The sequence below is a fragment of the Leptonychotes weddellii genome, chromosome 16 (assembly GCF_054177405.1).
Source record: "Leptonychotes weddellii isolate Sample4059 chromosome 16, ASM5417740v2, whole genome shotgun sequence".
NCBI lineage: Eukaryota > Metazoa > Chordata > Mammalia > Carnivora > Phocidae > Leptonychotes > Leptonychotes weddellii.
In genome coordinates this window covers 10,970,765-10,983,731 of record NC_138384.1, presented here as the reverse complement: position 1 = coordinate 10,983,731, position 12,967 = coordinate 10,970,765, and the positions used below count along the sequence as shown (strand labels likewise).

Below are 12,967 nucleotides of genomic sequence, written 5' to 3'. Positions count from 1 at the left end.
AGGCCATGTTGCTGCTCTCAGGAAGATACGGGACAACCATGCTGGGGGCCCTGCTTTTAAGTCTCCTGGGCCACCCCAAGCCCTGCCCAGCCCCTCTGGCCCTGCCCAGCTGGAGAAGCCCGAGGGCCACCCTCCCTGTTATCCAAAGACCTTGAACGGTAAGTGGGGGTCAAGCCCCTCAAACAGCCAGGGCTGGCTCTCAGCCTGGGATGCCTCAGCCCCTGGGAAAAGGGCAGCTGCTCTGAGGCCTCGTCACCCCTGAGACTTGGCAATGCTTGGCATCCCAAAGGCTCTGTGACAGGCGACGCCGGTGCCCCAGCCCGGAGCCCGGGCCCTGGAGAGCGCAGCTCTGTGCAGCCTGTAGCCAGTCCCTGGAACCAGCCGCTGCCAGGGCAATGGGGAGGAATCCCAGCTCCTAATCATAGGCAATCCCACCATGGGATTCAAAGAACCCCGGCTATGGTCGCCGGGAGGCCTCCAGTACACTGAACGTAGGCGGCGGGGGCTCAGCAAAGAGTATTTTCAGTGCAAGATCATCTACAAGTGTTCTACAGATGTTCTGGGTCATCCAGAACGTCCCCTTCAAACCAGCCCAGCCAGGCAGCTTCTGAGCGTGCGTGAGGGTGTGGGGTGGGGGTGGGGGCGAGGGCATCGCTCCCACGGAGGCCACTAGTAGGTTCTAGGTGGACAAACACGCTAACAGGCCGTCCTGCATCTAGCCCTGGGCTCAACTCAGTCTCTTTCCGTGGTAACCCACAGCGTAAGGAACTAGTCACTGTAGATAGCTCCGTGTCCTGTAAAGTGGGGCGTTGATTGCTGCCATTAAATGACACACAGGGAAACATAACAGAAACGATATTATGGTGCCAGAACACTGAGAAAAGGAAGGTGTAGGTAATAGGATGGTGATGCATTTGCCAGAAGCAGGGGCCCAGTGACCTCAGCAGACCCTGGTGTAGACGCTGGGCGCTCACATGCACACGGCGCACGGTGCCCCTGTCCTCGGGAGGCTGAGAGCCTAGTGACAGAGTCGGACACTGAAGGGACAGGACTATGATATCGTGAGTCCCATAGTCCAGGCAAGGAAAGGAGAGTGCTGAGGTTCTGGAAGGTACTCTGGGCTTCAGCCCCGAGCTGATGTATCGAGGAAGGTGGGGTGACTAGAGGAGTCTCCTCCCGAGGCCTCCGGGCGCTGTGCTCCCCAGGGCTGCGTCCTCCTGGGCGAGGCTGGCCAGAGTGAGCAGCACAGGGTCACTGCTCCTGATCGGGACTCCAGCGGCCTGGAGGTTTTGTCTTGATCTGTGTGTGCTCAGTATGGGGTTTGTTAGAAATGCTTCCGGGGGCGGGGGGGGGGGATGGTGAGCAGGGGCTCTGAGCAATGGGGACAGTGGCCACGGGTGGGGCAGGGTCCCAGAGGAACCCCATATCTCTGGGGCAGGGCTGCCACATTTCCAGCAGCGAAATAGAGAGAGCCTGCGGCTGGGTGCTAACTGGGTCTGAAGCTTTTTGGCAGCCCCCAGGGATCCTAGCTGAGTCAGCCCCAGCTGTGAGTGTGAGGAGTCCATAGTTAAGGTCCAGGTCAGGGTCATTTATGAAACATTTACATTCACTCGGGTTTTCTTCTCTTTTTTTTCCTTCGCTCATTCCAAGCAGGTAGCCAAGCCAATTGTATTTTCCTTGCCTCAGGGACTTTTCCAGAGCAGAAAGCTGAAGCAGCCCCACGTCTCTGGCTCTCCAGGTCTGTTGCGAAAGTAAACTCCTGGCCCCCTGGAGTGTAGGAGGAATCTTCTGGAAAGGCAGGGACAGCTTCCCCAGTTGCAGAGATGAGTGCCGGTGAGGCTCAGAGCCACGAGGCCACGGCTATTCCTATCTGCTGCTGCCTTTCCTACTTTGACAGTAAACCAGACCATGAGGTGAGCACCGCCCCCCCCTCCCCCCCCGCCTCCCCGGAGCAGCGTGGCCTCCGGGCTGCCCGCCCGAGCCGTTCCCCCTCCAAGTCCACACAGAGGGCTCCCGCGGAGGGTCACCCCGCCCCAGCTCTCAGCGGGGAGACTCTGACTAGTGTCAGCAGGCGGGGCCAAGCGGGGTGAGGAGAACCCCCGCCCCGCGCTCGGGCAGTCTTGTGCGCATGTGCGGCTTGGCCGGCGGGCCACCCTCCTGAGGCGCTGACTCGGGACTGCGGCCTCCCTGAGCTGCCCGGCAGCACCTGCCTGGGTGCCCTCACGCGAGAGCGAACCCCTGTTGCTTAGCCCCTGTCTGCCATTGTTTTATGACGGGCAGCAGCTGGAGTGATGCAAAGTACCTGTCAGAACGCGCTAGGCGTCTTGCATTTTGCCCTCTCGGCCCCCTGGCTGGCCTCCAGCGCGCTGACCCTCAGGGACAGGAGCGGGGCCCCGAGAGGGGGGAAGAGCGAGAAGTCTGGTATTTATTCTCTGGACGGCCTCCCTCACCAGCGGCCACAGCTCCTCTCAGGAGGCCCTGTCGGCTCAGCTACCCTCTCTGGGTTCCATAACTGCTCCTCCCTGGTCTCGTCAGCTCCGGGGATGTCCCTATGGTTCTAGAGCCCTAGGCACCGCACCAGCCTTGTTTGTTTTCCCTAAACCCTGCCCACACCTTTGTAAGGTTTCCTTTATTTAAATTCACCTCAGTAGGGGCGCCTGGGTGGCTCAGGTCATGATCCCAGGGTCCTGGGATCGAGACCCACGTCGGGCTCCCTGCTCAGCGGGGAGCCTGCTTCTCCCTCTCCCTCTGTGGCTCCCCCTGCTTGTGTGCTCACTCGCTCTCTCTGTGTCAAATAAATAAAAATCTTCTTAAAAAAATTAAAAAAGATAAATTCACCTCAATCACCCAATTTTGAGTGTGCCGCCTGTTTTCCAGCAAGACCGTGACTGATAGAGTGGCTGTGTCCCTGGGCCCACTGAACATGGGATTCTGGGAAAGCGATGCTCACAGACTGGAGAAGTCCATGGAGAACCTCTTTGTCAGGGAAGAGGAGACCCCGGTGGCCCACGGGGTGATGCTGTGGCATCACCAATTAACACTGGCGGTGGCAGAGGCTGAAGGGCAGGTGGAAACAGGCCCTGGAGGGCAGGTAACTGTGGCACCGAGTCCCTACGGGGTCAGCGGTGATGATAAATACTGGAGAGTTGAGTTGGACCAATGGTCCAAGAGCACACAAGAAGATGATGAAAACCACCAGTCATCCGGGAGATGCACTTCGAAACCACAGTGAGATATAGCCCATACCCTTTAGGATGGCAAATAGAAGCCAAAACAAACAAACAAACAAACAGAAAATAAGAATGAGAAATGATGGGGAGAAATGGGATCCCTTGCATAATGGCAGTTCCTCAAAAAATTAAAAACAGATTTACCCCATGATCGCGCAATTCCACTTCTGCATATACACCCAGAAGAATGAAAAGCAGATTCCCAAAGAGATATTTGTAGCAACATTATTTATAGTATCTAAGACATGGGAGCAAGCCACATGTCTATCAACAGATGAACAGAGAAACAAAATGTGCTCTACGTATAGAAGGGAATATTATTCAGCCTTAAAAAGGAAGGAAATCCCAACAGAGGCTACAACATGGACGAACCTGGAGGGTATCATGCTCAGTGAAAGAAGCCAGTCACAAAAAGGCAAACACTGTATGATCCCATTTATAGGAGGTCATTGGACAGCAAGTAGAATGCTGGTTGCGTGGCGCTGGTAGGGGAGACAATGGAGGGTTATAGTTTAATGGGTGCAGAGTTTCAGTGTAGCAAGATGAAGAGAGTTCTGGGCATGTTGGGGGTGGGTGTACAACACTGTGAATGCACTTACTACCACTGAGCTGTGCACGTGAAAATGGTTCAGATGGTAAATTTTATGTTATTTGCAGTTTACCACAATTTGAAAATTAAAAAAAAAAAACACACGCAATGAGATACCACTTCACACCTACCATGATGACTATAATTTTTTAAAAGGGAAATAAGAGGCTTTGGCAAAGAATTGGAGAAACTGGAATCCTCGTACAATGCTGGACGGGATGGAAAATGGTGTAGTCTCTGTGGATATGTCCTACAACACGGATCAGCCTTGAAAGGATTATGCTCAAAGACAGAAGCCAGTCACAGTGGTCCACCTACTGCACGATTCCATTTCCATGAAACATCCATCATAGGCAAACCCATAGAGACAGGTATTAAATTCGAGGTTACCAGGGCTGGGGGAGAGGAGAATTGGAGTTATGGTTCAGTGGACACACTTGAAGTGATGAAAACGTTTTGGGAGTTGGGGGCATGGTTGTGCAACATCGGGAATGTAATTAATGCCGCTGAATTGTACACTTAAAAATGATGAAAATGACAAATTTCATATTATATATATTTTACTACAATTTTTAAAAACTAATGTAATAAACCAAAAACCATCGATTCATCCACTTTAAATGGGCGAATTATACAGTACATGATTTATACCGAAACGGCCACAGATGAGCCTGGAGCCTGATTTAGGGCTTGGAGACTTGCAGAATCTGACAAACACTCAACCCCATCAGGTAAGGAGCTGGTGGGGAAGCAGTGGGGTACTTTAGGTAGACAGAGCAAGGCTGGAGAACTCTGAACCCTCAAATCTCCGTGAACCCCCTCCTGCCAACACAGGTGCTCCCGTGCCCCCATCTGAGGGAGCCAGTCTCGCTCCGCACAAAAGCTCCGTGACGACCTGGGGCTGCCGCCTTCTGAGACAAAGCCAGTTCTCCGCAGAACCTCCCCCACCCATCCGCACCACTCCCTGGCCCATAACAAGAGTCCATCCTTCCCATTTCCCTGTACGCACACCTTTCACCCTCAAACTTTATATGGAAGGTGAGACACTGAAGATAGAAACGGACAAGAGCCAGACCAGAGAGAACAGAACTCTGACCCACCTTCTGCGGCAACCAGCCCAGCAAGCCAGCAGCAGCCCACCCTAGACAGCCACGACTTGATTCATAACTGACCGCTTTCCTCATCTTTGCCCCAGCTTCCAGCTTAGGACCGGCCCAGTATGCACCCCTAGCCATTCACCGGGGGTGCCCCCCTTCCCCGCGCCAATAGCCTGCGATCAGGGCACGCCTCCAGCCCGCCCTTTGTCGGCGACAAACCTTCCCCTCGCCCCTGCCTGCCTTCGAGTCTGTGCCCGAGGCCAGTGAAGCTGCAGGACCCCCCCACCCCCGCTATGGATAGCAAGCTCTGAAGGAAGAGCCCCCCCCTTTGGGCGGTTTTCACTGTCTTCCACGAAGGCCATGCTCCCGTGGGAGCCTCCCCCACGCGTGTTACCCTCCGGCGTGCAGCTAACGTCTCCTGCATCTCCCCACTGTTGTGAGCTCTGAGCTCGCGTCACCCGATGGTTTCCCGAAGCCGCACCTTTAGGAGCAGTCTGCACGAGCTGCCCTGTCTGAGGGGGGCTATTGGTTTCCCACGGGGGCCCCCGCAACTCCATCTCGTCTCGGCTGCACGAGCCTGTTTCAGGAACTGCTCAAAAGGGAGAAATGCTGCCGATGAAACTGAACAGAAGCTGAGCCCTGAGCCTGGTTTTCCAGCTCACCATCCTGACAACACTGAGCCTCTTAAGAAATTCATCCTTGCCTTAAGTACACAGAGTTTTCTGTTCTGCTGGTGACTGCTGACTTGCACAAAAAGTCAGGGCTTTTGAACTGTGGGACCCTGGGCTGTTCCATTTCAAATGCCTAAATCCTGAAGGAGTCCAGGCATAAGAGTTGGGTCATTGACGAAAAGAAAAAAGATGTAAGAATCAGTTTCTGTTTTTCCAACCTCAGAGTTAAACAGTTTCCCTGGTATGGCAGTCGGTGCTGGGAGCTTACCAAAACCTCGTCCGCCATTCTTCCAAATTTTGTTTGAGGTAGAGAAGGTTCAGCTAAAATGCTTCCTTTCTGGACCCCCCACCCCCCTTGCAAATGGAGGTGGCCTGGAGACATGGCTCTGCTAATGAGATGTGAGCAGAAATCATTGGATGGGGGCTAACCAGGAAGATTTTTTTTTTTTAATGGGACAGATTCTGGTGGTCTTGCTTTTTGTCTTTTTCTCTCCCCCTTCTTTTCCTGCCTGAATGCAGCTGTGATGCACGGACATTCAGTAGCCATATCGGAGCCATGAGGAAAACGCCACAGGTTTTTGAGCTGCCACATCAGCCTTGGACTATCTCCCTTTAGAATTCATGTTGAGGGGCACCTGGGTGGCTCAGTCGTTAAGTGTCTGCCTTCGGCTCAGGTCATGATCCCAGGGTCCTGGGATCGAGCCCCGCATCGGGCTCCCTGCTCGGCGGGAAGCCTGCTTCTCCCTCTCCCACTCCCCCTGCTTGTGTTCCCTCTCTCGCTGTGTCTCTCTCTGTCAAATAAATAAAATCTTTAAAAAAAAAAAAAGAAAAACCATCTGGCTGAGTGAAAAGAATCCAGATACAAAGACAACATACAGTACAGTTCCATTTATATCAATTTCTAGAACAGGCAAAACTAATCTGTGGTGAAAGAAATAGGAACAGTGGTTGCTGATTGCCTCAGAGGAGGGGTAGCTGGAAAGAGGCACGGGGGAACTTTCTGGAGTCATGGCATTATTTTATATCTTGGTTGTGGTGTTTGTTACACTATGGTGTGTGTGTGTGTGTATCTATTCATCCCTCTGTTCACTTAACATCTGTGCATCTCATCACATGTAAATTATACTTCAATATATCTTATTTTTAATAAAAAAAGAGGGTTGGGATTTGACCTCCTGAGAGGCAGGCCTTCAAGAGGAAGGGACCCCCTCACCTAAGGAAACGGCCATTTGAGTGCCGGCCTCAAGCAATACCAGTCTTAGACTTGTCAGTGCTGGAAGGACGCCCTCCCTCCAGGCCAGGCAGGACCTAGACACCCCCCACCCCACAACCTCCACCTGGGGCCAAATCCCAGGAGGTAGCTGCGCAGGGACTGGCTCAGGGCCTCATGTCCCCGGCAAAGCACAGGCTGCCTGGGCAAGAGCGGTCCCCATGCTGTTTGTTCCCAGCGCGCACATGGAGCTGGTCATCCCGAGTACACTGCCTTGAGCCACCCCTTTTCCTGGAACTGCTTCAGCAATGCCCGCTAAACACACTAGCTGCTACACGCTTGCAACGAGCCGAGCAGCGCGGAGTTAAGCTTTTCTGAATGGCACACAACCCGCAAACCAGGCCATACCTTTTCCCTGGGAGTGTGCAAGAGTAGACATGGGTGCGCTCCAGGAGCGCAGGGGGCAGGGTTCCAAACCCATACCGTCAACTTGATTGGCTGAACAACTGGGTCCAGAGATGCGTCGGCTCCTCCTGGGACCCTGACGACTGGCCCGCTTGGCCGAGGCCTAACCGCGCGGGGGCGGAGGCGCCCGGCGTCCGGGCCAAGGGGTCCTTCCTCTGGGTCTGGGGTGGCGGCGGGGCGGGCTGGAGGGCCGCGGGCCCCGCCCCAGCGAGCTTCCGGCCCCGCGCCCCGCAGGAGCGGGTGCACGTGCGGCCCGCCCTCCCCGCCCTGCAGCTGCGCGCGTTCCCACACCTCCGCAGCCGCGGAGCCTGGGGCGCGGGGCGGGCGGGGCCTCGGCGCGCGGTCGGCTCCCAGGCCGCGGCCCCGCCCCCGCCTGCCCCGCCCCTCCCACCTGGGGTCCTGCCAGCCCTGCGGCCGCGGCCACCCGGCCGCCCGGGGCTGCCACTGCGGCTCCACAGGTGGAACGACGCGCCCGGCGGCCGCAGCCGCTCCCGACCGTGTCTCCACCAGGGCCCTCCTCGGTCGCCCCCCCCGCCCCCGGGCTTTCTGCCCTGGCTTCCTGCCTTCCGGGCTCATCAGTGCCCTCTGCCTCCTGCGGGCGGCCTCCTGAGCATCACCCTTCGCTCTTGTTCCCGCCTCGGCCTGGACACAGCTCCCGGGCTGTGCTTGGCGCACTCCGCTGCTCCGGAAACCTAAATGTCCCCTTCTGGGTGAGGCCCTCCTGCCTCGGTATTAATCACGATAACTCCTTAGCTGGTAGGAATGCACATTTTTTTTTTTTAACTCTTCTCACTAAATTCTCCCACTGCTTTCCCCATGTACGCTTGCTAAAAGCAGGAGAAATTTCTTTTCCTTGGTTGCAGCCCACTATGGGCCTGGTTAGCTGGGCTGGAAAGAATGAATGGGCTTGCAGGGATAGCATGGTCTCACAGAGGGGGCCACCCTCTGCCTCCTGTTTTGGGCCCTGCTTTCCCACCTGATACAGTGTGGCCACCCCGCGTTGTCATCGGACAGTCTGCTAGAATGTGGAAAGGGCACCGATAGGAATTTCAGGAAGGAGTACGGAGGACCAGCCAGCACCGATTGTGTGTTAGGCCTGGTCCTAGCTCGGGATGGGTCATGCCGTTTCATCATGTGGGATCCATACTACAAACATCCCCTTTTACATACTTAGAAACAAAACCAGAGAGGGCACTCAACCTGCCCCAGTCTGCACGGCTGTGTTGTGCTGAGATCTGTACTATGGAGCACGCTGCCATCAGTGCGATGGAAATTAAAAGCAGCCATGAGATACCATTTTTCCTTGTGTGTTTTGCGGGGCTCACTCTGTGCCTGGCAGCCTCACTCTCAAGTGCTGAGAAAGGGCCCCACTGTCCACCCTGTCGCCCAAGCCAGAAGCCGGCCTCCTTGCCTGCCCCCGCCCCAAACCCCATTTCCTGCCTGATCGAGCCTGCAGCAGCTCTCACTGAGGCCATGGTTCCAGGATGCCACACACTCGATTCCAGGGGCCTATGGCGCCTCGGTGAAAAGACCTGGCCTCGTGTGAACAGGCAGTGCGCGGCTTGCCCCTCTGAGCCATGCTGCACATAGCCCAAGTGACCGCCCCAGATACTGAATGGAACCTTCACGGAGACTGCTTGGCCATCCCCAAGACCAGGGGAACATCCTCAGCCCTGGCCACCAGCACCTTGGTCCCCACACCTCCTTCCTCCTTGACCACACTGCCCAGGGCTTTAGAATAACTAACAGACCAAGTAAATTACTTGTCCAAGGTTCTCCTGCCCGTGAGAGAATAGGCTGGGGCTCAAACCCTGCCCAGGCCAGGCTGGTGTCCAGAAGTCCCTTCCTGGAAGAGGAAGCCCAAGTTTTCTGAGCCCTTCCCCATGGCTATCTTGTTTGGCCCCACCTTTGCCCTGCCCTTGACCCAGACCCAAGCTCGACCATGGGCCGCAGGTGCTGCCATCCCATGCCCCGATGCTAGCCCTGCTCTGGCACATTCTATGTCCTCGGGCACATGCCCAAGAAAGGGATTGTCACCTCAAGGTTGGCAGATAACAGCTTGGTGCCCAGGGATATAACGGGGAGCTCCCCAGACAGGCACCATACACCTCCCTGACCATGGCCTTCCTCTGGGTCCTCTCCTGTTGCGCCCTCCTGGGCACAGCCTTCGGTGAGTTCGGGGCAAACAGAAGCCAGAAGGGATGTCTCTGCTCCCCTTCAACCCCCGGGGCCAGAAGGGGCAACAGGGTCCCTGCTCCCCATTCAGGTGCACACGGTGGTGTGAGCCTGAGCAGGTCTCTCTCCCCCTCTGAGCCTCACCAGCCCCATCAGCACGATGGGGTTGCTGGGAGGATTGGACCAGACTAGCCAGTGCAAGGCCCCCAGCAGGAGGTGGGCCTTCCTGGGGCTGACTGAGGCCTTGCACACTGTGCAAGGGACAGGGAGGCCAAGTCGAGGGAGCGAAAATTCTCTGAACAGCTAGTGGCTCCCAAACAGGTTCAGAGGGTGAGCAGGCGGGCAGGCGTGGCTGGACCACCACAACCCTTTGGGACCCTCGAACCCAGCACTTTTAAACTTGTGTTCACTGAGTCCTTGCTCTGTGCCAGGAAGAGAGCAAGTTCCTGCTTTGCCTGCTTAGTCTTCTTGCTGCTGCTGCTTTTTTTTTTTTTTTAGGATTTATTTATTTATTTGAGAGAGAGAGAGTTTGAGGGAGGGGAGGGGCAGAGGGAGAGGGAGAGAGAGAGAAGCAGACTACCCTCTGAGCGTAGAGCCAGACTTGGGGCCCGATCTCAGGACCCCAAGATCATGACCTGAACTGAAATCAAGTGTCGGACATTCAACCAACCGGGCCGCCCAGGCGGCCGATCCAAGTCTTCTTGGATCCTTATCCCAACTCTGTGAGGTTAGCAGCTATATGACCCTCTCTTTGCAGATGGGAAAACGCTCAGAATGGTAAGGCGAGGCAGTGGTGGGGCTGGGTTCACACCCCCAGAGCCCTGCCTCCATCTCGTGCTCTGGCCTGGCCACCACCTCAAAGCCAACCTGTTGGGCTTGTCTGGGCTGAAGCACACGTCAGACTGAGTTGTCCCTGGGGGTTCCTGGGAGAGTGGGACCTGGGTGGGGAGGGCTTGGCCTCCATCCCTTACCTCATACTCCCACCCCCAGGCTGCGGGGTTCCCACCATCCATCCCGTGCTGAGTGGCCTGTCCAGGATCGTCAATGGGGAGGACGCTGTCCCGGGCTCCTGGCCTTGGCAGGTGTCCTTGCAGGTGAGGGGGGAATTCTGCCCCTGAGTGGAGGACACACGGGGGTATTGGCCCACCCGGGGCCAGGCTGGGGGCTGCTGGTGTCCAGCCAGCACTGACCCGTCCCGTCTTCCTCCAGGACAGCACTGGCTTCCACTTCTGCGGGGGCTCCCTCATCAGCGAGGACTGGGTGGTCACTGCCGCCCACTGCGGGGTCAGGTGAGGACTCAGGGTCCCCAGGAAACCCCTTGGTCGGGGGGGAGACTCTCAGCACTGAGGGCTGGACCTTTAACTCCTCGTGCCTCAGTTTCCTTGTTTGGGAATGTGTAGAAAATCCAAGTCATGCTGGTCTCCCAAGGGTCACCAGGAAGGAAACACCCGGCAGGCTGTAGGTGCAGGTGTTTCGGGGACAATTACTGATATTTTGCACTCCCATCTCTGGATCAACAACTCTGAGCATATGCACAAAGATACACACGCACACACGTGCAGTCTGCACCCCCTCGCATGGCCCCACCGCCTCACAGCAGGATCCTCCTTCTTTCTCGGGCCCTCTCCAGAACCTCCCACCTGGTCGTGGCTGGGGAGTTTGACCAGGGCTCAGATGCTGAGGACATCCAGGTGCTGAAGATTGCCAAGGTATGGTGGCCCTGGAGTCCAGGCTTGACCCCAGGGCGGGGGGGCAGGCCCTCAGGAGTGTGCCGCCCAGGCTAAGGCCTGAACACCCCCAGATGCTCCCGACCACCCCGGTACCCCATCATGAGGGGGCAAAGCAGAAAGCAGGGTGTTCAAGGTCTGCACCGTGGTCCTGGGCCTAGCCTTGGGCTTCCAGGGCTGTAGAAGGAGCTGCCAAGTCGAACAGGCCATTGTGCAGACAGAAGCACTGGGGTGACATGGGGTGGCCTGGTGTCCTGCTTCAGCCCCCCCGTCAACCTCTTCCCGGACCCCATCCGCCGCTGTCCACCCCACCCCGAAGGTTTTCAAGAACCCCAAGTTCAACGTATTCACCGTCAACAACGACATCACCCTGCTGAAGCTGGCCACGCCCGCCCGCTTCTCCCAGACCGTGTCCCCCGTGTGCCTGCCCGCTGAGAACGACGACTTCCCTGCTGGGACCCTATGTGTCACCACGGGCTGGGGCCTGACCAAACACACCAGTGAGCACCCTCCAGCCGGGTGGGTGGGAGGTCGGGGGCCGGGCCGTGCCTGCTGACTGCCCACCCTGCCCTTCCAGATGCCAACACCCCTGACAGGCTGCAGCAGGCGACCCTGCCCCTCCTGTCCAACACCGAGTGCAAGAAGTTCTGGGGCAACAAGATCACCAATCTCATGATCTGCGCCGGGGCCAGTGGCGTGTCCTCCTGCATGGTATGGCCTCCTGGACTCACCCGGCGCCCCTTCCCTCCCAGCCTGGGGTGGGTTCCGGCAAAGTCCCGGGTCAGGGGCTTGGCGGGAGAGAGGAGATGGAAGTCACACGCAGGCCTCTTTGGAGGGCCTGACACTCTGTCCCTGAATTCCTGCTTGAGCAGTCGTGAAAATGCTTAGTTCTCCTGGCTGATCACCAGTGACCGCAACAGAGGGATGCCAGGGCAGGGGGCTCTGGTCTTGAAACCGCCCTATTGCAAAATTCCATTGAAATCAGTGTCTGAACGAATGTCCCCCTCCTCCCCCACCGGAGCAGTGCAAGGTACAGCCTGGGTAGTGGACCATGGCGCCCAGAAGTCTCCAGAAAGAGTCGGGCTCCACGGCCAGGCCAGCACCACCCATGCTTCCTTCCTATCAATCAAACCTGCTTTATTAGGCCTCTATCAGAGGGCCCCTGGTGATGGCCCAGCCTTACAGGGGCACAAACCACACAAGGAGCTACTGCAGCTTCTTTCATAATCCCTCCAGTATGCACCTGCCGGGTGTCTACGGGCTGCCAGATCCAAGCCCCTCTTTCTCCCTGCAGGGCGACTCTGGTGGCCCCCTGGTCTGCCAAAAGGACGGAGCCTGGACCCTGGTGGGCATCGTGTCCTGGGGCAGTGGGACCTGCTCTACCTCCAGTCCTGGCGTGTATGCCCGCGTCACCAAGCTCATGCCCTGGGTTCAGCAGATCCTGGCAGCCAACTGAGTCCCCAGCCCCACCCTGCCGTCCCTGCTGACCTGCTCCCACAAAGCCTCAATAAACCAATAAAAGACACATTGATGATGTGCTCTCCTGTGTTGGGGCCCCTGAGACCTCATTCTGCTCCTGAACTTGCATCTTCACTGGGACGAATGGCAGGAGGTCCCTGGAGGGCCCTTTTTTAGTCTTGCTCCCAAGAGATGAAGTGGGATCTTGGCCCCCACCCCTCACTCCTTGCTCCCACCCTCGTAGGCAGCAGGGTCCTGGCCATCCAGGCCCTGCTCAAGGTGCTCAGGGCCCCCACCCCCGGGGAGTGGACAGCTGGGGGATGAGCCACCTGCTGGCCGCACACA

At 57.0% G+C, this 12,967-nt stretch overlaps 1 protein-coding gene across 1 annotated transcript; it reads left to right on the top strand.

Moving 5' to 3' along the window:
• Positions 1 to 9,380: 9,380 nt before the first annotated feature.
• Positions 9,381 to 12,682, top strand: CTRB1 (chymotrypsinogen B1). The gene is made up of 7 exons (XM_006743338.2): positions 9,381 to 9,432; positions 10,428 to 10,531; positions 10,647 to 10,726; positions 11,068 to 11,146; positions 11,484 to 11,664; positions 11,742 to 11,875; positions 12,459 to 12,682. Exons 1-7 carry the CDS (start codon positions 9,381 to 9,383, stop codon positions 12,618 to 12,620), a joined length of 792 nt encoding a protein of 263 aa, XP_006743401.1. The 3' UTR covers positions 12,621 to 12,682.
• Positions 12,683 to 12,967: the final 285 nt, after the last annotated feature.